This window comes from Corvus moneduloides, chromosome 14 (genome assembly GCF_009650955.1).
Source record: "Corvus moneduloides isolate bCorMon1 chromosome 14, bCorMon1.pri, whole genome shotgun sequence".
Taxonomy (NCBI): domain Eukaryota; kingdom Metazoa; phylum Chordata; class Aves; order Passeriformes; family Corvidae; genus Corvus; species Corvus moneduloides.
In genome coordinates this window covers 6,397,185-6,418,407 of record NC_045489.1, presented here as the reverse complement: position 1 = coordinate 6,418,407, position 21,223 = coordinate 6,397,185, and the positions used below count along the sequence as shown (strand labels likewise).

General features: G+C 51.7%; 1 protein-coding gene across 2 annotated transcripts in view; it reads right to left on the bottom strand.

The window, feature by feature from the left end:
• The window catches only part of OPHN1 (oligophrenin 1), a 51,465-nt gene that overhangs the window by 12,010 nt on the left and 18,232 nt on the right, over positions 1–21,223 (bottom strand). For both annotated transcript variants that reach the window (XM_032124444.1, XM_032124445.1), the window contains exons 3-16: positions 20,356–20,417; positions 18,814–18,885; positions 12,212–12,313; positions 11,157–11,267; positions 10,348–10,452; positions 9,264–9,393; positions 7,763–7,863; positions 6,102–6,193; positions 5,910–5,988; positions 5,193–5,226; positions 3,858–3,920; positions 2,884–2,958; positions 1,191–1,275; positions 805–863 (exon numbers count right to left, since the gene is read on the bottom strand). In XM_032124444.1, the coding sequence (XP_031980335.1) occupies positions 805–863; positions 1,191–1,275; positions 2,884–2,958; positions 3,858–3,920; positions 5,193–5,226; positions 5,910–5,988; positions 6,102–6,193; positions 7,763–7,863; positions 9,264–9,393; positions 10,348–10,452; positions 11,157–11,267; positions 12,212–12,313; positions 18,814–18,885; positions 20,356–20,417 (1,170 nt within the window). The remainder of the gene's footprint in view (positions 1–804; positions 864–1,190; positions 1,276–2,883; positions 2,959–3,857; positions 3,921–5,192; positions 5,227–5,909; positions 5,989–6,101; positions 6,194–7,762; positions 7,864–9,263; positions 9,394–10,347; positions 10,453–11,156; positions 11,268–12,211; positions 12,314–18,813; positions 18,886–20,355; positions 20,418–21,223) is intronic.

Below are 21,223 nucleotides of genomic sequence, written 5' to 3'. Positions count from 1 at the left end.
TGGAACATTTCCCTTTCCAAGAAAGAATGGGTGTTTTTCATTCTCCAGAGGGACACACGAAGAAGAAGTGAGCACTCTCCCAGTGACTTCTGGAGGCACAGTGAGGTGAGGGAAGCTCTAATGTCACACATTGCCAAATGCCAGCACTCCCATGCTGATGGTGATGACCAGCTCCCTGCATCCGTCTCCCTCACAGGGCTCACAACTGTCATGGCTCATCTGCAACAGCCACAACGAGGTGACAGCTGAGGACCGGCTGGCTCAGCACAGGTGAAGCCCTGGCACTACACCTCTGCTTCTTGCCTGACCTCTGTTATTCCCAACTGTGACTCAATCCCAACAACTACAGCAGAGAAATGTCTTCCATGTGCTGGTAGACACTCTGTTTTCAACATCCCAGGACAAATTTCACAACCTAAAGGGAATACCTACTTATCTGAGTGGCAACAGCACCATCCCATTCCCTCACAGGTTTTAAAATAAATATATCAATACTAGGGGGAAACAATTCTTGTGGCACACTTGAGCTGCTTTCAAGTGAGTAATATCCTCTGGCTCTCCAGACCCTCCAAAAGCACAAGACCCTGTTTGAGGGAAGGGCACTGCAGTAGCAAAGGAGGGAAGGGAACACCCAGCACCACATCCCCTGCACAGATGAGCACTCGGAGGAGAGGGTCACTGCTCTTTCTACAGGTGAAGCAGCTGGACACCACGGGCTGGCAGAGCTCTGCCAAGTGATTTTGATGGACCCTGGCTGGGGAGAGCAGGGCCAGGGACCATCAGTGGGGCAGCTGTGGGACTTACTGGCAGCCAGGACCAGCTCTTTGTGGAGCTTGTACGTCATGACGGGTTCAGACAGGTTCCTGCAACAACCAGAAAGAAAACTGAGCTCTGCAGGGCATTGTGACCCACTCGTGACCCATCTTGAACTGATGGGCAAACTGGCTCATCCCTCAGTGCCACCAGGTCCCAGTGGCATCTCCCTCTGCAGTCAGTATCACTGAAACAGCTCATCCCATGGGATTGGGGGGTTCTGCAACACCCATATTTATCATTCCTCTTCCCAAAGCCTTTGTCACTTTGCCCTTTTCAACAGCCAGATGTGGATATCTGGCAGCTCATTGCACCTTTCATGTGGATTAGCCCCAGTCCCCTTTGCCTCCTTGGGCAGGTGTGACCTGCAGTGCTACCTGAGATAGAACTTCAGTGAGCTGGTAATGGTCTTGATGTCCCAATCCCCACTCTGGAGATCCACATCCCCGGGGCATTTTGGATCTGGAGGAAGAATGAAAAGATTTTAGAATGAAGTTCATTTAGAGGTTGCTAATAAACAGTCTGGTTGTGGTGGGGGTTTCCCCTTGAGACACACGAAGCCACAGCAGCACACAAAGAGAGCTCCTGATTCCCATGGCTGGGAAAAGCAGAACACCAGCACCAGTGTCAGGATTTTTGGAGAGGCTGGGGAGCAGTGCTGATGAGGGACAAAGAGGGGACACCAGGTAAAATTTAAGCAGTGCTGAAAAGTCACTGAGAGCATATTCTCTATTGTTTATTTTTTCTCAAGGCTGGCAGAAACAACAACGCATTTCAACAGGTCCAAGACAAGCTTTCTGACATCCAAAGTAATCTGAATGCCAGCTCCAATCCCTCATTTGCAGCTACTCCCCTGAAGGCTGGTCTGGAAGCATTCCCTCTTGCTGCACGGAGAGGGGAGCTCAGCAGCATGGAAGTACAGTTTGCTCCTGCCTACCCCCACTGATAAACCACATAATGTCTGTGGAGCCATGAAGTGAAAGATGTGGTTGTAGGATGGGGGAAGCTGGACTACAGAAATAAACAGCAGGATTTATGTTTAAAAATAAATAGGACTAGAGATTTAAAAAAAAATTAAATCTATCTCCTTAGATTGGTTAAGGATGAAATGCTGCTGCAGCAGTTATTTCTGTGGTGTTGGACTTCCCATTGTGCATTCATATGCAGTGGGATGGCAAGTGGTTACCCAGACCCATGCAGATAAACAAAACAAAAAGCCACTCACTGGTGGGATTCAGGGGAGAAAACCACAGAGGAGGGTGAGAATCAGCAGCAATAGAACCTGAGGCTCAGCAATGAGTCATAGGCCAGTGGAACTGGGCAGATGCCTGAAGTCATGGCTCTGTGAGAATCGGGCACAGCCAGACACCAGTACAAACCAGGGTTTTAATAAACAACATCCAGAGTAGAAGCAATAGGAAACAACCACCAAAGCCTTTGAATGCTGCATTAAGATCAGATGTCTGAGCTGGCATGAGCCCGAGGCATGCAGGCAGAGAGGTGAATGCAATCCCTGCCCTGTGCTCCAGCCCTGGTCAGGGCTGGGGAGAATGTCTTGGCCTTGGGCAGGTGGGGATTGACCCCAGAGGTCCCCCAAGAGGCTCGCAGCTGACCATGAGGTGAGGGTACAATGGCCTCACCCAGGGCCCAGCCCAGAAGTGCCTGTCCTGGCACAGAGAAGCGCTGCTGAGCCCCACAACCTGCCCAGACTATTAAGACTGTCCCCAGTTGCCAAGCTTGTGTGACAGGCAGATCCAGCCATAGGAAGGCCTGCAGCAGGAATGCATCCATTGACTTCTGAACATGTACATTGACTCCTCAACATACACACTGCACACAGTGAGGTGTCCCCATCCTTCCAGAGAAAAACCTTACACCAGGGTGGAGGGCTCCCTGCGAAGGCCACCTTCCCAGTCCAGCTCATCGTGTTATCCCAGGAAAGAAGGGGAAAATGAGCCTCAGAGGGGTCGCAGGGACCAAAACGCCTGCTGGACATTTCTCACTGTGGAACCCGATCCTCTCTGTCCCTCACAAACAATTCAAGAACAGGACAGAATAATTAATTCTTACCAAAAAAGGCATTCAGCAACTTCTGCACCTGGATATTGCTGCCAACGGTCCGGTACACGCCCTCCGTAGTGATTCCTAAGAGGACAAAGCCAAGAGCGTTAGCCGAGGTTTCCCGCTGGTGGTCCAAAAGCCCCATCTAGTGGAACTGTTTTCCTGCTGCTGGGCTCTGTCCCACAGCCCGGGCTCTGTCCCATATCCCGGACTCTGTCCCATATCCCGGGCCCTGTCCCACTCCCCGGGCTCTGCAGGCAGGGGCTCCACTCACCCCCAGCAGCTGTGGCCACCAGCACCACCGTGGTCACCATGTCATGGTGAGGTGAGCACAGCCAGGGCATGGGACACGCCAGCCCACATACCCCATGTCTGGGGGGTGCTGCTTTGTCATGGGTTTGCTCAACCCCTCACAGAAGACAAACACATTGAAAGAGAATCTGAAAACACTGGCCAGTGCTGGGACAGGCAGAGCCACTGCTTCTCCTGGCTCTGCAAGCAGGGTCTTTGTGCCCCCGCTGGCCTTGGCTGCCACAGCCCCAGAAATCTGGAGATGAATCCAGGCCCCCATCTCACATTGGTGATGTTCACTGGATGTTCACTGGTGCAGGCTGGACAATATGTGACAGCCCAGAGGATGAGCTGCCACCCTGCCACCTGCTTCTGCTGCTTCACAGACTGGGGCTGAAGGAGCCTGTAGCCACCCTTGGCCGCAGTGCTGGAGCTGTTCTCCTGCTGCCCAACAGTGGGTGTGCTCAGGGCCAAAACTGAGAAAACCATGAGCAAAACCAGCATGAAGATAGAAATACAACCCCAACCAACTTGGTACAACATTCCCGACCACGTGGGATTTCTGCTTCCGAAGAACACGCATTCCTCAGCTAGAAGCTGAAGTGCCGTGTCAGTGACTAACACTGTACTGCAGGAACTGCAGGGTAACTCAAGGCCATGGGAAGAATGGCCAGGCCGGGCGAGCTCCTCACCTTTGGTCTCCACTGCATTGATGCACTTCCGAACAAACTTGAAGCCGACCTCGTTCAGCTCCACTGTTTTGGACAAGGAAGCTGTGTTAGCTGACTGAGCACTCCTGGAGAGCCCTGAGACACCCCCAGCCCCAGCCCCAGCCCCTCTTGGCACCCGGAGCTGCGGTGCCCCAGCACAGCAGAGTGTTCACACCTGCACTGCATCCCCTACATCCTCAGGAAAACACTGGCATTCTAGACATCCTGACAAGGAGTTATTAGTTCTGTATGTTCTCCCATTTTTCCTCGAATTTATTATGAGTTGCAGCACTGCTCCCTACACCCTCTCTGTGTTTAATAATAATTGCAAATTGGTGTTTAATAATAATAATAGTGTAAATAATTTGGATTGTGTCTGATAAAGACTTGAATAATCACTTCCAGAGCAAAATCTATAGTTAAAGCTCTTCCCCATCATGGAACTGTGTAATTTCTGCTTACCTACATCACTAGGATTAAAAAGCAAAACCAATCCAGCTTGATGTGCTGAGGAAAGTTGAGCACAGGGCTTTTTCCACTGATCTGGGGAATCCTATGGCATCCCTGCATTTTCAGCAGGTGGTTTATACTGGTTGCTCTGAGCAACAGCAACATCAAGCTCAGACGTCTCTTAGCCCTGCCCTAGGAATAAGCACAGACCCACCTGGTGCTTGATACTGAGGGCTATGATACCACTGTAATTCTTATCAGCTCTAATCTATTACAAAGAGAGAATGTTTATTCACTGAGACCCAAATCACATTCCTCCCAGTGAGTGATGTGAACACGGCCACACAGGTTTGTGCTCATGCTTCTGGGAATGCTCCCTCTGTGCTCATTAGAGCCAGCTAGTTACAGTGCTGATGAAGTGAGCTCTGAGACAGAACGCAGGTTTCACCCAGCTAACAGAGCCCCAAAGGGTTCCAGGGCTCTGCAGGGTACACCCCACTGCTGCAAGAGGGGACATGGGACACGGTGGTGGGTGGGAGATCCAGGAACTCAATGCCACCTCTATTGCCCTATTACAATCTTCGTTAAGATCTCTCAGAATCTCTCACTGGAGTTTGGAGGTGCAAATTGAACCTTACATCCCGCTACTCCTGGCTAAATAAAAACTGCTTGCTGCAGTTCTGTGCGACTTGTTCTTATCTGGGCTCAGTGCCAGCCACTTGTGGTACAAGAACAGAAGTGACACTGCTGTCATGGAGCAGGAACACTGCTACTCAGCAGGAATTGAGGATAAGTGTATCTGCAAGGAAAACCCTGCCTGGCCTCGAGGCTGTGAGAGCCCAAAGAACAGCAACAGAAGTGACTCACTTTCTTCCTGCTTCGTGATGGGACTGTGATAAATCTGAAAAAGGAAGAGGGAATGGGGGAGCAAGAAACAAAAGTATCAGTATGATTTGGTATTTATTTCTGAAAGAAAATGCAGCATCCCATAAATCACCCGTCGATCACCTGTGAGTCACTCATAAATCACCCATAGATTACCCAGAGGCAATCACAGCCAAAAAGACAATGTCCCATAGAAATGTCATTTTATAATAAGGCAAGAACCCATTATCTGCACAATCAAGGAGCTTCTGCTGCCTCCCTGCATTTCAGTGGGGCACCTATTGCAAGGGAAATTCTCTGTTCTGTAGGCAAACCGCAGGGCTCTGAGCTTTGCTCAGACTGAAGGAAGGAAACACCAGTAGGCACCGAAAGGTGGGAGAACACGGGTGCAGGGTGGGCAGTGACATCTTCGAGAAGGTGGCTAAGAGCAGGGACAGATAGACAAAACATCATCTCCGGCAGGTAGTGAGGAGCAGGAATAGGAGTGAACCAGCCTCGGAAAGGCCGGTTCTCAGGCGGGCTGGCACAGCAAGGGAACATCCCCAGATTTAAGGGGGAAACCCAAAATCCCCAGTGGTAGCCGAGGGAATGGCATGGAGCCCATGGCGATCGTGCAGCGCTGATCCCGAGCAGCACCCGCCGGCAGAGGACACTGCTCGGCAGCGCATTCCAGCTGGGAACAGCTCCAGGAACACTCACCGGCTCCTTCCCGTCCATGGCCTCCATCCACAGCCTTCGGTTGGCTTCTGAGAGCGCCTGCAGCGTGATGGTCCCGGACCTGCACGGAATTCCCCCAGTGACAGGCAGGGAAAGGAAGAAAAGTTGTTTTTAATAGACTTCAGAAAGGGATTTGCTGCAGCCCGTGGGGTTTGGGGATGCGAAGCCTCTCACCTTTCATTAGTTTCAATGTCAAAACAAAACCTTTTGTCTATGGAGTCAGTCTTTCTCCTTACGCAGGATTTCAGGGTCAGGTCCAGGGTGCCCTAGGAGAGAACATGAATGCCAAGGTGAGAGGACAGCAACATGGGAGATTTCAGGCTCCTCAGGCCCCTCAGCTGCAGCCCAGCATGGCATTGCCCATGGTGTGTGTCCTGACATTCCGATGGCATTGGTACCAGGAGCACAGGTAGTCCTCCCACCATCATCACAGGTAGAGATAAGAGGCTCCGAGTTCCAGGCTTGCTGTCAGCCAGAGAATGTCCTGGACTTCCCAGCACTACCCCACACAGCAGCACTCTGCCTCTAAAGTGCTGGAACACTGCTCCAACGAACCCAGGGAGGCACTCCCTGGCCTCTGAGGCCAGGACCACGCTCACCCATGCTCTGACACAGCTGGGTCCTAATTTTCATCAGGGCTGGTCATCAGCAGCAATTACCCACACCACCAATGGTCCAAATGGCTTTACACAAATTCTGTGTGGCAAACAGATGTATGTTTGCTCCTCCCAGATAGAGCAGACGTGCTCTGGAGGGGCTCAGCTCTGGCCCTGGGTGTTCATGTCCCTGTGCTCTGCAGCAGAGTCAATTCATAATTTGATTGTGGGTTTGTGGCCAGCTGTGACCTGACGGTGCAGGCTACCAGACTGCCAGAGTTTGGGAAAGGCACTAAGTTTTCCAAGCTCTTATCTGCAGTAATGGGCCTTCCTAGACATGCTTATGGCATAAATGACAACAAATCTCTCCATACAATAGTTTGGACATTTCTTTGCCCAGCTCTCTGCCAAGGGGTTGCAAAACATCTATTTTATTTTCCTGCTGCAGTGTGCAGAGCCCTGCCAAAACCAGACCATGAGCTCACACACTGGAGCACACACGCCTGGCTGGGAAGGCCCCAGGGACCTGCTCCATGGCAGAGGAGGGTGGGGGACTCAGCTGGAGGCACTGGCTGTGCTCCATCCTCCCATCCCTCCCCTGTCACGTGGAGGGACTGAGGGAACTCCCAGACTTTGGTAAACCAAAGCACTTTGTGAAAGAAGTAGCTACCCAAATTGCCACCATAGTGCAGTTTGGAGCTGCACTGTTGCCCTCTCCTTTCCCAACACTGTCCCAGTCTCACAGAACCAGTGCTGAGAGGACAAATCAAACCACAAACCAATGCCGTGAGCACATGCCAAGGCAAGGGAATGCTGCATTTAGAAGCAGTGACTCCTGTAGTAACTTGAGTCATTCATGCACTTCAGTGGCTGCCACAGTTCTTGTGGCTCCCAGCCCTTGTGCATGGGGAAGGATCAACATCAGCTGGTCTAGAGAGGCACAAGTTTCACCCCAGACTGAACTCATGAGCCAGCACTGGCCAGTAATGCTTGCATCACACGACCCACATCTGCTGCCAAACCCTGCAGGGCCTGGGCTCCCAGGGACACCTGAGTGAGACCTCTCCTCGTGGGGGTGCCTCTTCTGGGTGACACCAAACTGCCCTGTGCAGGCAGGGAGGGGTCAGAGCCCACCCCTCTGCTCTGTGGCACACGCAGGGTCAGCCCTCACGGGACGGGAGGCCATACGTGGGAAGGTGGGCTGGTGGTTGGGCCAATGTTTGCAGATGTCCAACTCACTTGCTTAGCTCCAGGCTTCTGGTCTATGGGCGTCATCCGTAAGGTTTTTGCCTCTTTCTCGTACTGGCAGTAATACTTCACCCAGGAGATGCCCAGCGCCCCTGTGGAACACACAAGAGGCTGCAATCAGGGAGAGGGAGGTAGCTGGATGCAGCCAGCAAGGCATGGTCAGTGTTGCCCACATGTCCTCCCTTCTCTGGGGATGGACACTGACAGCCCCGGGGGACATCTCCCTTGCAAGTGTCTCCATGGGCAAGAGCCAGGAGGAGAAGAGAAGGAGAGGAGGAGGTGAGAAGGGAGAGGAGATGAAGAGAGAAGCAGGAGGAGAGGAGGAGGAGAGAGGGAGAGAAGGAGAGGACACAGGGCAGCAGCTGCCTCCAGCACCCTCCCAACTCACTGCTGGAAAAAGGGCATTTGTGGGACTCTGGTCACAAGCCAGGCTGGTTTGGCCAAGCCCAGCCAAGACCTACACTGGCAGGATCCTGCATGTCCTGAATGCCTGTTTCACAAACCCCACTGCTTGTTCCTGTTGGTGAAAACTCAATAATAAAGCAGCTTTAAAATACTCTGAAGTTCCTGTTTCTGGATTTATTGTCACTTTTCTCTGTTTTCTTACCTGAACTGCTTTATAGGAAATAATTAAACTGGTATTTTTTTCTGTAATTTGTTTTTAAGTTGCAGTTGTCAGGAGGAACAACTTTTCATACCTTATTTATAGGGAAGCATAAATAGAGGCAGCAAATAGCCACTGGCCTGCAGGAACATGCCACATTTGGGGTCTAAAATTACCAAGTGTGCTTTCTTTTAAAAGCAGGACAAACAGACATAAAAAGATATGTATAAATAGATTTCTATATAGGATTAAGAATGAATGCTTACAGAGTTGTCTGTAGCCTCCGAGGTCACAGTTTTGCACATACTTATGTCCCCTGAGCATTCCTGCTGCATGGCCATGGAGAGCTGCAGGGTTTGGAAAAGGCTGTATTTGGTTTGAGTTGATTCTGCTCAGAATTACAAGTTTCACTCTCAGCAGCTTAACTCAACACTGGTTCCACCTTGGCTGTGCTCAGCTGCCCGCAGAGGCTGCCAGAGGGAGGCTGGGCAGGACACCAGATTCATCCTGGTAAAACACAGCCAAGGCAGAGTCTGCCAGAGCTCCAGGCACTGGAGTAATAAATCCCATCTCATTGGAGCGCAGGGCAATTAGCCCTGTGCTGCCACAGCTCATGGCACTTGGAGAAAGCTCTGTGCCACTGCTGACAAAGCTGCCAGCTGAGGCTGCCAGTGCTTCCTCAGGCACTGCAGGCGGTGACACCCCAGGCACCTCAGGCACTGGCAGAAGGCGACACCCTGGACATGCCGTGCCCTGGCAGCGGTGACACCTGGTGCAGCAGGGCTGGCCTGGGCATGGGAGCTGAATACAGCCCACAGCTGGGTTATGTCAGGGCAGCCCAAGCCTGCACGTTCCCTATTGCATGCAGGTGCATCCCTAAGCCATTACATTTCTCCTGAGTGTACAGGTAGCCCTCGATGGTCGGCTGCCCAGGCAGCTTGCAGGTTAGGGGCGCTTCCTTCATCCTCTTCTTCAGATCTTCCAGCTCCTCCCGCGTGCTGGAAAAGTGATTCCTTGTCTGGTAACAGAAAACAAACAGAAGCATATTTGAAGATGAGCAAAGAGTGAGCTGCAGGTATTTATTCCTAGATAAATCTGAGGTGCTGTAGCAGAAATGAATTGGTTCCCAAGGCACAAAACATGGAAACCACTCCCCAAATCCACAAGGAAACTGGCTATAAGGACCACTGGGCTCTTAGAGATGATCGAAGAGTCACACCAAGTGCAGAGATGGTGATGGAGTGCCATAGCTGGGAGGTCACTTGTTCCCTTAATTAAGGAACTTCAGCACATTTCAAGGCTGGGTGGAGCAGAGGCAGCACCTGAGCTCCCCTTCATACCATTGCTCGCATAACAGGTGTATTCTCCTCCCAAAGGAGATCATGCTACACTGCTTGGCATGAAAGAGTCACATCAAGACGGGGTACAAAATCCAGGCATTCTGATGGAATACTACACCGACCAATTAATGAGCCAGCAGCAAAACCAGCTTGGCTCAGATTTATTGTTGTCCCACAGAAAAGAAGGCCAGTCAGGAAAGACTGAGTATAAAGGAAACAGGACTCAGATATTCTACCCCACGAGCACACGTGACCAGCAGAGGAGCTTATCAAAGCATGTAGCAAGCCTGTAGGAAGCCACTACCATTAAGATCAAGGTTAGAGGCCTTCTTGGAGTACAATTTCCATCTCATGAAACTGAAAGAAAATCTCAGGCTTGTTTATGCATCAGGTTAAATGATGCAACTGCAATAGCCCGTTCCAGAGAAAACAATTTCATAGACCTGTGAACTGGCCTGTGCAGGAGAGGGGAAAACACATGTGAACTGAGAAGAAAATAACTGTATCTGCAGCTCCCACAATGCAAACATGGCCAGACTGCCTGGGTGGAAAGACTTTGCCATCAAAGGAGTGTAAATCCAAAAGAGAACAGAAGTCACATAGAAAAGTCCTTCAGCTGGGCAGGGACTCACGTTCTGCAGGCTGAGCTGGAGCTGCTGCTTGTATGGGAGGAAATCCTGCGTCAGCTCCACTGTCAGGTTGTTGTAAGTGAAGAGGCTATGGAGAAATGCCAGCACCTGCAATGGAGGAAAGGGACATGCTGAACTGCTGTGTTTATAACTGAAGGAAAGATGGACAGAGTGTGGGGTTTCAGAAATTACAATTATTTTTTCCTTACAACTTTGGAATGATGCCAGCCTCGATATGGCTCATCCACCACAGTGTCCCTAAAGCCCAAGCTACCATCCACACATCTGTCTGAATAAAACACCCAGAACAAAAGGCCCTGCAGGGAGACCCAGAGCAGATCTGCAGAGTGCTCATCCACAAGATCCACAGGATCCCACGATCCCACACTCCACTGCAGCAGGCATTGGGGCAGAGCAACCACCCAGGGCAGGGTCCCCGCCCTCAGGGACAGTCTGGGACCCCTGCAGGCCAGGCTGGGACAGGTGACCAGAGCAGGTAACACCTCTGTGCCTCTGCAGACAGACAGCACTTGCCAAACCCAAGGGGGCCAAGATAATCCATAACACGACCTGTAGCTATGTACAGTGTCCAGCCTGTTCCTCAGGATCGACAGCCAGCCAGAAGAAACAGGGCTGGGGCTACACAGTGCTCCAGCAAGCACCACTAAGGCTGTCAAGATGCAGCAAGCCAAGGCTGCAAGGTTAACTCCTGCCCCACAGGACCTAATCCAACCTGGCAATTCATCCCTTCCTGCCATTGCCAGCACATCTGAGTATCAACCAACGAGACTGAGAGAAAAGGAAGCTCCTACCGGCTCCACAATACTGAATTTCTTGCTTTCTTGTACTTCCTGGATCTGGTACACATACTCGAGGGAGGACTCAAAGAAATTGTGTCTCTCTTTGTCCACCTGAAGGTCAGCCTAGAAGAAAGAGGGAAAGGTGGTAAAAGAAAATACATCAAATGTAGTTTGAAAATATTTGACTTGCTTTTGTCTGTCAGCCCACAGATAGTTCTGTCCTCAGTAAAAACAGCCTGCCAGGTGTCCAGCCTGGCTTTGAACTGGAACACTGGATATTCTTCTAAGTCTGCCCATTTCTGGCTCCCCTCATTCAAGGATCCAAAACCTCTTCTCACTCTGCAAGGACAAGGCTTTCCCAAAGCTCATTTGCTATTTTAGCACAAGCCTCTTCTCCACACACAACCCTTTGAGGACAAGGCCACCATCACCACCCTGTTGCCTGACTCCATCTGTGTTCCAGAACCAGCAATTCTGGAGCTGCAGCAGTGGCAGGAGCACACAATGCTCCCAGAGCTCACACACAGTTTGCCTTGCAGAGATGCTTGGAGGTTGATCTGACAACTGGTCTGACAGATCTGACCAGAACCAGCTGCTCTAGTGTGGGCTGGAACAGCTGGGTTTCCTTCCTTGCTGCAACATGCCTGCAGCAGCACCAGCTGGCAGGAACCCCCTCCTCTGCCTGCCCCCACAGCCACCCCACATCCAGCAGCAAGGCAGGATGCCAGGCCAGCAAAAGGAATAATAACTGGTTATTTTGCTGCCAGAGCACTTCCCCAGGTGAAAGGGTGGCCAATCTCCAGCTGTGCCAGTGCCACTGGTCACTGCCCTACACATCAAGCAATGACAACACATAAAGCCACTACCAGCATCCAACAGACACAGGAGAACTATGAGCTTGATTTCCCTGGTCTCACACAGAGAATCCAGGCTTTGGGTAGATTTAATTGATTATCAATTTCAACGGGTTACTGGAAGGGATGATCTTCCCCCACATTTTTTTTAAGACATAGAGCAGCTGGTGCTGCTGTTTCTGGACCCAGCTCTGCGGAAAATTCCATACACACCTCCTGTAACTGAGACTCCTTCTTTTTGGAAGACAAATGCAAGTGGCGATCCAGCATAGAGTAAAACTTCTCACCATCCTTCTCAAACTTTTTCTTTCTTTCCTGTAGATGCAAGAGGTTGAAGCAGAACTAGTTATTGGCATTTTCCAGATAAGACTGTGCATCAACACCAAGATGCTTTGTGCAATACTGCATTCCCATGGACAGATTTTGGTCGACCCAGCCAGAGAACAGGAGGCCACCTCTCATTTGCTCTGCCTTCACAGCCCCTTGCCTATCTTGGGTGCAGTTACACCTCAAGACCCAGTCTAGTAATACTCTGTGGCATAAGAAGTATTTTTTCATGCCAACATCATGGCAAAAGCCCCATCGCTGAGGTGCTGTTCCCTCTCTCAATCTCTTCAATTGGAGACATACTCATACATCAAAAACCTATTCACCATCTGCTGATGTGCTGTTCACACAGCCCAGAAACAACTGGGCAAACACTGCAATGTCAGAGACACATCAAGGTCAAGAAAAGGTTCATTAGAGTTCGGCAACTTTCTGTTCTAAAGAGTTTATAATTTGTTTTTGAAGAGTACCAGAAGGAAAGCAGAAGCCTAGAAGGTCGACAGGTGGGCAGGAAATCCTCATCTCCCCATCAGCAGTGGTGCAAAGAGAGCACAAATGAACAAGAGCAGCAAACAGAGACACTCGAGAAGGAACCCCCAAGAGCAGGCAAGGAGCAGCAGAACTGAGCACCAGGCTGTTGGCTCCTGCCTTGCACTGACTGTGATACTGGCAATCATAAAACAACCAGAGTAGGGGCCAGGTTACAAAAATACCCACTTCGGATGGTAACTGAGATATCAGGGATTCCTGGGAGGCAACTAAATTACTAAAATCAGGAAATTCCAGCCTGGCAGCAACCTCAGTGCCAGGTCCAAGCAGTTGAGAGCTGGTGTACACATAGCGCAGGTATGTATGGGATGCCCAGATCCTCTGGCTTTTGAAAGCTCAGGAAAGTGGAAAGCAGTTAGGAAGTTCCAGCTTCCTTGGAAATTTCTGGTATCTTTCAACACCTATTTGCTGAGAGCCCTGAAATCCTGTTCTCATGCCCCCCCTCAGAAATTCATGGATAAACAAGCATACACCAGTGCCACCACAAACCAGAGCAGGTGGACTCTGCCAGACTGCCGCGTATCAGGAATTTTCCTCATGAATTCAGTAGTGACCGCAGCTTCCCCTGCCACGAAGTTTTGCTTCCCCATTCCCACTTGCACGGACTATTCCAGCTGTCTGTCAGGATGTCCTGCACCAGGATGCCTGGGGGCTCCCAAAACCCCTACCTGGGCTCAGCACAGTTGGCTCCTGATAACAGTAACAAGCCTTCCTGCCAGCTGCCTTGCTGGGAAAAGGATTCTCTCCCCACAAGAGTCCTGACATGGCTGTAGTGAAAGTACAGTTACCATAGGGAAATGGCACCAACTCAACTACCCCTGCTTATGTGCAACTGTCTGGAGCAGGGCAGGCTTAGCTCAGGAAACCTTTTCACCCCAGCAATTACATGCCCTGCCCTGCAGACCCTGGAATTACAGGACACCTGAAGGGAAATGCATCCTCTGGAATCACCCCCTGCAATATCAAGTACTGTGACTCCATGTTAGCAACCTCACACATCAGAACAGAGAGATCTACATCAAATCCCGAGGAGCAGAGTCCTTGAAGGGTGAATCCTAATTTAAGCAGTGCAGCAACTGCGGGGCTGAGGCCAGGAAGGACTATCAAAACAAACCACCACCCTCGTGACTAACGCCCTGATCAGCAAACCCAAACCCAGCGCAATGAAAGCATTTGTGGAGCAGCAGTTCCTGTGTCTGTAAGGTCACACTCCTGGGCTGTCTGTGCCACTAATGCACCATCTAATGCAGCCAGGAACTCGTCTTGTTTCCATTTCCTTAACGAGGAGCCTCCAAACCCCAAGGCCACAGAAGTGCAGGCAAGCAGAGCTGTGGGGCTGCAGGCACAGTGCTCCTGTGGCCACCTCCTCACATCTCAGAGGAGATGGCTGTGCCAGCAGCAGGTCCTGAGATGGAAAAGCAAGTGCTGCCGTGGAAAGCGAGCTCCAAACCCAACCTAGAGTTCTGCTGTCTCCACCAAGGTGGCATGCAGAGGTGGTGGTGGCAGCACTGGTGCCAATCCTGTTCCTCAGCAGAGCTGTGGATGAGCAGATGAAGGCGCAGCAGGAAAGGGGCTGAAGCCCACTCCAGGTGTCCTCTCTTGCCTCTTGCTGCCAGCAAGCAGCACACATAGGGTGTGTGTGTCTGTCCCCACCCTGTGGAGAGGCCAGCAGGAAAGGCAGCCACGCTCCAGGCTAGAGCTGGGATCAACCTCTCCTGCTCTCTGGCTGCGAGGCTGCTCACCTGCACCAGGAGCTGTGGGAAAGCACAGGGCAAGGGAACAGCTGCCCACTGGAGCCTGGTGCTACCATGGCCGGGCACAGCAGAGCCCATGGACAGGGAGCAGGGATGGGATGGGCAGGGGGGATGTGCCTCTGGATGCAGCAGCCTGGGAGCACGTGGCTCCTAGCTTGTCCCCAGGAGAGATGACATTGTTGTGGGAGGCTGTGGTGCCCGTGCAGATGGCCACAAGAACCCATGGAGGAGGCCATGAGCTGTGTGTGGCCATGGTGCCCACACAGATGGCCACAGCCTGCACCTATAGGGAGACCACAAATCACTAGGCAGCATCTTTGCCACCAGCTTGTGGGCAGCTCCCTGTGGGAAGACACGGTGGGTCTTGGGGCAGAGGGGTCACCCCTGCTCAGGGAAAGACTAGTGAAGAGAAAGGAAAAGCCTGGGAGAACAATGGAGCTCCTTCTGCAGCAGGAGTTGGGAAGCCAGACAGCAACTCCTTTGGGGAGTGCCTCCTCCTCCGCCAGCGCCCACGGCAGGCAGGGGCACACGGCTGCACTGGGGACATGCAGCACTGAGCTTCTGGGGATTGAAGGGACTGGGAATGATGTCCAAGACGGACCCATGTGCAACAGGACCACAGTGCAGCATGGCATTTTGGGCCACTAAGAGGGAGCTTGCCAATCATTCCCACTCTGGCTAATTAGCATATAACTGAACAGCAGAAGGATGACCTACAAATCCTTCTGAGTTGGCTGCTGAACAGAGCAAGCCAAGACAAAAAAACAACACAAAAAAATCACTCAGACTGAATCACAATCTGGAAACATTAGCACAAATTAGTTCCTCATGAATATTCAGCAAAGGGCAGCCCCACGTTCCCATTAAGGTTTGCCAAGTCCAAGTGCCACCCATCTTCCTTTCATTGCTCACTGGGAGCAACCAAGCAGATCCCACCGAGTGTAGGCACGAGGCTGCTCTGCAAAAACCCCACGCTGGGAGCTTTGACAGACATTGCTGTACCCAGGAAGGAGCAGGAGCCTGTGGGACAGCACGGGCTGCCTGCTGTGGCAGGTGATCCAGCAGCAGCTCTGGCTGCTCTGTGTGTGCCGGGTCCTGCCCAAACCCCGACTGCTGCTGGCACTAGGGCGACACCGGAGCCCCTCAGCAGCTTCAGGTCCAGCTGACCAAGGGGAAAGGGACAGACAGACTTGCAAAAACTCCCCCTTAACCAGTAGTTGCTAATTAGGATCTTCTGAAATTCCCCTCTTAGGAGAGGTGGAGTGAGTGGCAAGCGAGAAGCCCAGCTCATGGGCCACTTCTCCTCTCCATAAGGAATGAAACACACTTCGCTTGCTGGCAGCCCCCACCTCCATGCACACCTGAGGGGTTTGGGTGCAAGATCAGTGGATAGAGGATCATCACAGCTCATTCTTACGAGGCAGCAGCAGTTAATTCAAAAACAGATTTCTAAAAAGTCGAGGGGTGTAAAAAGAGCAGTTCCATTGAAGCACACTGAGTTCATCCTGATGTTTTTCCCTCACCCACTGTTTTCTCTCAAATGCTCCTTAGGTTCTGCTTCCACAGAGATGAAAGCAAGTAGAAGTTACTATCCCCCCTTCCTTTTAAAATTATAATTAATTAAATTAATAACAGAATTAACTAAGTCCTTTTAGGAATATGTTATCTCCTATGGAAGAACTTTTGACAAACAGTGCAGCTATTCAGCATTCCTCCTGCCCTTACAGTACATTCAAACAAGTTTTTCCCTCTTTTTTTGTTTGCTTTGTTTTTTTTAAAAAAAAGCTGTCTCCTTCCAAGTGAAACTGGAATTCAACTTTTCCTATTCAAATTCTCTTTGACTCAGTAAGTGTGGCCAGGCTCTTCCCACAGTGTCCCAGCCCCACAGTGTGCAGCTGAGCCCCAGGGCTATGGAGAGGGAGGGATGGGGCCTCCATATGTGCCAACTCCTTTCCACACTCACCCCCTGCCATGAGTGCCAGAGCTGGGAAGTGGGTCAGCTCAGGGGGTCGCAGATCCTCCCTTTTATCTGTGATGTGGCATGGCACAGCACAGCAAGTCACTCACACTGACAGCAAGTCACAGAAAAAACAGTGACCCCACAGGGCTGCGGCACGAGGGAGTGGCTGGAGGGGGTCCCAGTGACAGCCTGGGGCTGCCCTGTGTGGGAGCACACCCTCCCAAGGAGACTCCATTCGTCCCGGGAAAACGGGTGAATGCAGACTCAGATGTGTTGGTCAGACTGGCTGTGCTCCAGCCAGAGGCATCACAAAGCCCCGATTCAAGGGCTCTTCCTATTTGGCTCCAGCAGCTCGCAAAGGGAACAGAAAACATCTCACAGAAGGCGACGCTGCCAAAATACGGAAACTAAGCAGAGGGCACGAATTCCCTGTGTCATGTCTCCTGCCTGTTCCACAGCCCAGCCTCAGCCTCTGCCCCTGGTGCAGAGCAGAAAGGGTCCACGAGGTGATGCCAGGCCCAGCAGCAATGGGAGGAACCCATGCTGACAGAGCCCCCTGTGAGGAGCCTCAATTTGTACTTCACACCTTCTGCTGCCGGGTGGGGATGACCTGGGGATGCTTTGCAGGCTAGCAGGTGCAGGAAGGCTCTGTGCCCGAGGTGATAACCGAGGGTGCAGCCCACCAGCAGTGTGGCACAGGCTTCTGTCAGGGAAGCATCAGAGCTGAGGACAAGGGGCTGGAGCGGCTGGGGCTCACTCCCAAACTTGCATCCTCTCAAGGCTTTGGAGTGGTACTGGGGACAGTGGTACCTTCCTGTGCATCCCTGTCAGTGTGAGTACACCTGGATCCTTGCAAGGTGCTGCCCTGTAAGCTCCTGTGTGGGGCACTTGTGCTGAGCCACAGCACAGCCCTCTTCCCACCACAGTGCCCCGGCACCTCTGCAGCTCATGGTCCTCAGAAGAAACAAAACCCAAAACCAAACCACAATGGCTGAGCCACCTGCAACAACTCCCTGCCCTCTGCCACTTCTCCAGCTTCTCTGAGCAGTGTCCTGCCACTGTCACCACCCTATGCTTCCACCAGAGCGCCCTGCCCGTCCACAGGGACCGAGGGAGGGCTGCAGGCTGCCAGGTGAATCCATGTCAGTGCCGGGGCTATGGCAGCAGCCCTGCTGAGACCTGTGCCTGCCTGCTGGGCACGGCCGCTGCGGAGCCAGACACAGGCACATGGCCCGTGCATGGAGGCAGCTCGGCTCTCAGGGCACAGCACACTCTGGGAAAAGTGGCCCTCACACACCTTAAGGGCTCTCTGGGAAGAAAGCAGCCTGAGGGACACGAGAGCAGGGGCCGTGGGCAGCACCTCTGCCATGCTCGTGGCTGTAGCTCTTCAGAGGGTTCCACACACCAGTCCTCAGGGCATGGCAAAGGGCAGGAGAGCCATCAAGTATCTCTTCTCAAACCCTGTATTTATTAAATGTCAAAGCCTCCAGATGGGCTGGGCTGAATCCAAGCCCCAAGTGTTCTCCAAAACATCTCCATTTCGGAGCTGGGTCAGAGCCAGCCCCATTTTAAGCTGCCACTGAGTAACGTGGAACCTGGACTTCTTGATAGCAGACAAGGGAAAAATGATCTTTTGTGCTCCACATGTGCAGAATTTGCTTTTTATAGCTTGTTTCTTTAAAAGTTTGGTCCATCTGAAAGACTCATTAGACACTTCATGTAAATATTTCATAACAAAAGCCCTACAACTATAATCAGGTTCTGCCTGCTGGCCTCTGCTGCTTTCCCTCCTTCCCTTTTCCTCTCTTTCCCTTCCTCCCTCCCACTCTACCACACACTTCTCTGCAGAAAGTATTTTATTCTCAACAGCACTGACTGAAAAAAGGGGAGAGGAGAAAAAGCAGCAAGGAGGATCTCCTGGTTGAAACAAGCACTCCTTGCTCAGGACGGAGGCAGTGCTGGAATCAGGCCAGGAGAGAACCCAAAGAATTCAGGAAAAGATTTTGGAGCCTCTTATGATTGAAAAATCAGACTAAAAGTCACAGCACAAACCCTCATGCCAGCAGCTGAAAGCCAGCATTGAACAGGGAGTTTCTGAGCGCCTGAAGTCAGAATGCAGTAGAGCAACTGTCTGCTTGTTAACAACAACACGAGAAAAATCTGAATTCAAACACAATAACAGAAAACAAGTCTGTTTACACTGAAAACAAACAAACAAGCCTTACCTTGGTGAACCCTATCTGCTCCTTCCGGAAGTTTTCCAAAGGTTTTATCAGCAAATCACTTGCGTTCTGCACCTACAGTGCAAAGAAAAAGCATTTTAGTTGTGGGATGATGATCAATTTTCTCCTAAACAGAGGCTGAACAGGGCTAGAAGCCAAGAACTTTGAGATTTTAATGTTTGTGACTGGAAACTTCTCTGTCTGTAGGTGAAGTCACTTAACCCATCTGTACCTGCTCTTCCCCATTGGTAACACACAGCAAACCCCAGCCACAGCCCAGGAGGCTTTGGGGGTGTCCTGTGGATGATAGGAGGCGTCCCTCACCCTGATCTAACAAGGCTGCTCTCAAATAAAGGATGGACTTCCCTTCTCTTGAGATTCAGCCAGAAGGTTATCTGTAACAGGAACAGCTAGGGAAAAGGGAAAGCCTGCCTGTGTCTTTTCCACTCATGTCTGAGAGATGCTTTCCTGGATGGTGCTCTGCACACCTTTACCATGAATCCACATGAAAGCTCATCCCAGTTTGTATCACTGGCTCCAGCTTCATCCTGGCACTGGGACCAACCTGCTGTCTCCTCCCATCCCCACTTCTGTGACAGGCTCTGTCCCAAGCTCCAGAGAAGGGAGGGGGGAAGAGAAGGGGACAGGACACCACACAGCCATAGCCCTTCAGGGAGTTCAAAGTTGATGAACATGGTGAGTGTGAAACCTCCTGAGGGAGCTGCTGTAAAAGAGAACTGCTCCTACACGTAGAGGGCAAAAACCCCCAACTTTGAAAGTTGGATAGTGCCCACAATCCCTGAAACAATACCTTCCCCTGCTCCCCCCACTGCCAAAGGAGCCACTGTACCTGGGATGTAATTAATAATAAAGAAGTATCTCAGTGCTTTCCTGGTTTCCTGCTGTTCCTTGCCTGCCCGTGGACCCTCTGGCCCAGCCTGGCAGGAGCTCCTGCTGCTGCACGAGGCAGGGGAATGCAGAGCCAAGAAGCACATTCCTGGCATGCTGTAAGCTCTCCACCGAGCCTAACCTTCATGTTTTTCCTGGAATTAGCAGTGAAATGGGAAGCCAGCACTGGCTCTGGAGGAGCCCTGGAGAGTCTGAGGGCACATGGCAGTAGGAAGCCGATGGCAGTGCATTGTCCTGCAGGAGCTGGGCCAGCACAGATGGGCTCAGAGACACCTGCCTTCCTGCACCCAGCAAAAACGGAGTGAAAGCACTTCTTATTCTTTAACCCTTGGTTTCACCACAGAAGCGGCTGGTGAGCAGCCTGCACACACTGCAGCCCCTCCAGCTGCAGGGCCTGGGGCTCTGTGCCTCCTGTACTGCCTTGGAGAGCCACAGCCCTCCACACCTATTGCTGTGTCTGCCCTGTGCTCAGGGCCCACGGCCATGGGACCATGGACCAGATGAGTACAAAGCACATTCCCAGTGCTCCCAGCTGCCCTCTGATGAGCAGCCTCAGACCGAGGCACATGGGGCTGTGGCCATGATTTGGCATTTAGCCACGTCGAGAATGACAGAGCCCAGTTCCCATCTCCTCACCATCATGGACCTCTCCAGCTCCACTTCATGCAGCAACTCCGCAAACTCCTTAAAGGACTCGGCTGTAAGAAAAGAATAGGCTGGTCAGTGGAGCTGGGATGTGGCACTGGAGTATGAGACACATGTCAGGACACCCCAATGTGGCTGCACCCCCAGCATGGCCGTCTAAAGGCTGGCAGAAAAAACGAGAAGAGTTGGCCCCTTTTGGCAGAAACTGCAGGCTGGCCTTGAGGGGTATTTATCTATGCAAGGGAGAGGAGGGTCTCCCACCTGGGCAATGAGGGAGAGAAGGCCCTGGGAAGGTAAGAAGATGTTAAGTAGCTTTTATCAGTAATTGTGCTATAGAAATGGCAATGTAGGTGGCAGAGAAGGGGCAAATGGAGGGAAAGGCAAGCAGGGGGAAGGGGCAGCTGCCATCCCCAGGGCCTGCAGCAGGACAGGCCCTGTCACAGCAGGAAAGGGCTGCCTGGCCTGCCTGGACAGCTGCCAGCAGCACCAGGATGGGCCTGGCACCTCTGCCATGGGAAGAACTGCAGGTGCTTGCCAGGACCAAGACAAGTGTGCCAAATGAAAATGGCCTGAAATGACAAAGATCACATTCAGCATCAAGAAGCACAAAGTCCATGTACAGGAGGAAAGGCAGCAGGTGTAGACATGGTCACAGACACTGACACCACTCCCCAAAATGTTAGAAGTGAAACAAAAAGATCTCGCTGATCAGCAGTTGTAGCTAGAGTCCAACTACAATAAAAATAGCATTAAACCTTTCCTTTAACAAACTGAAAAAAGAATAATTTAGCCTGGGGGAAAAAAAGACTAGGTGGGAGTAGCTGACTGTCTTGGGCTGACTCACCCCACACCAAGGGGG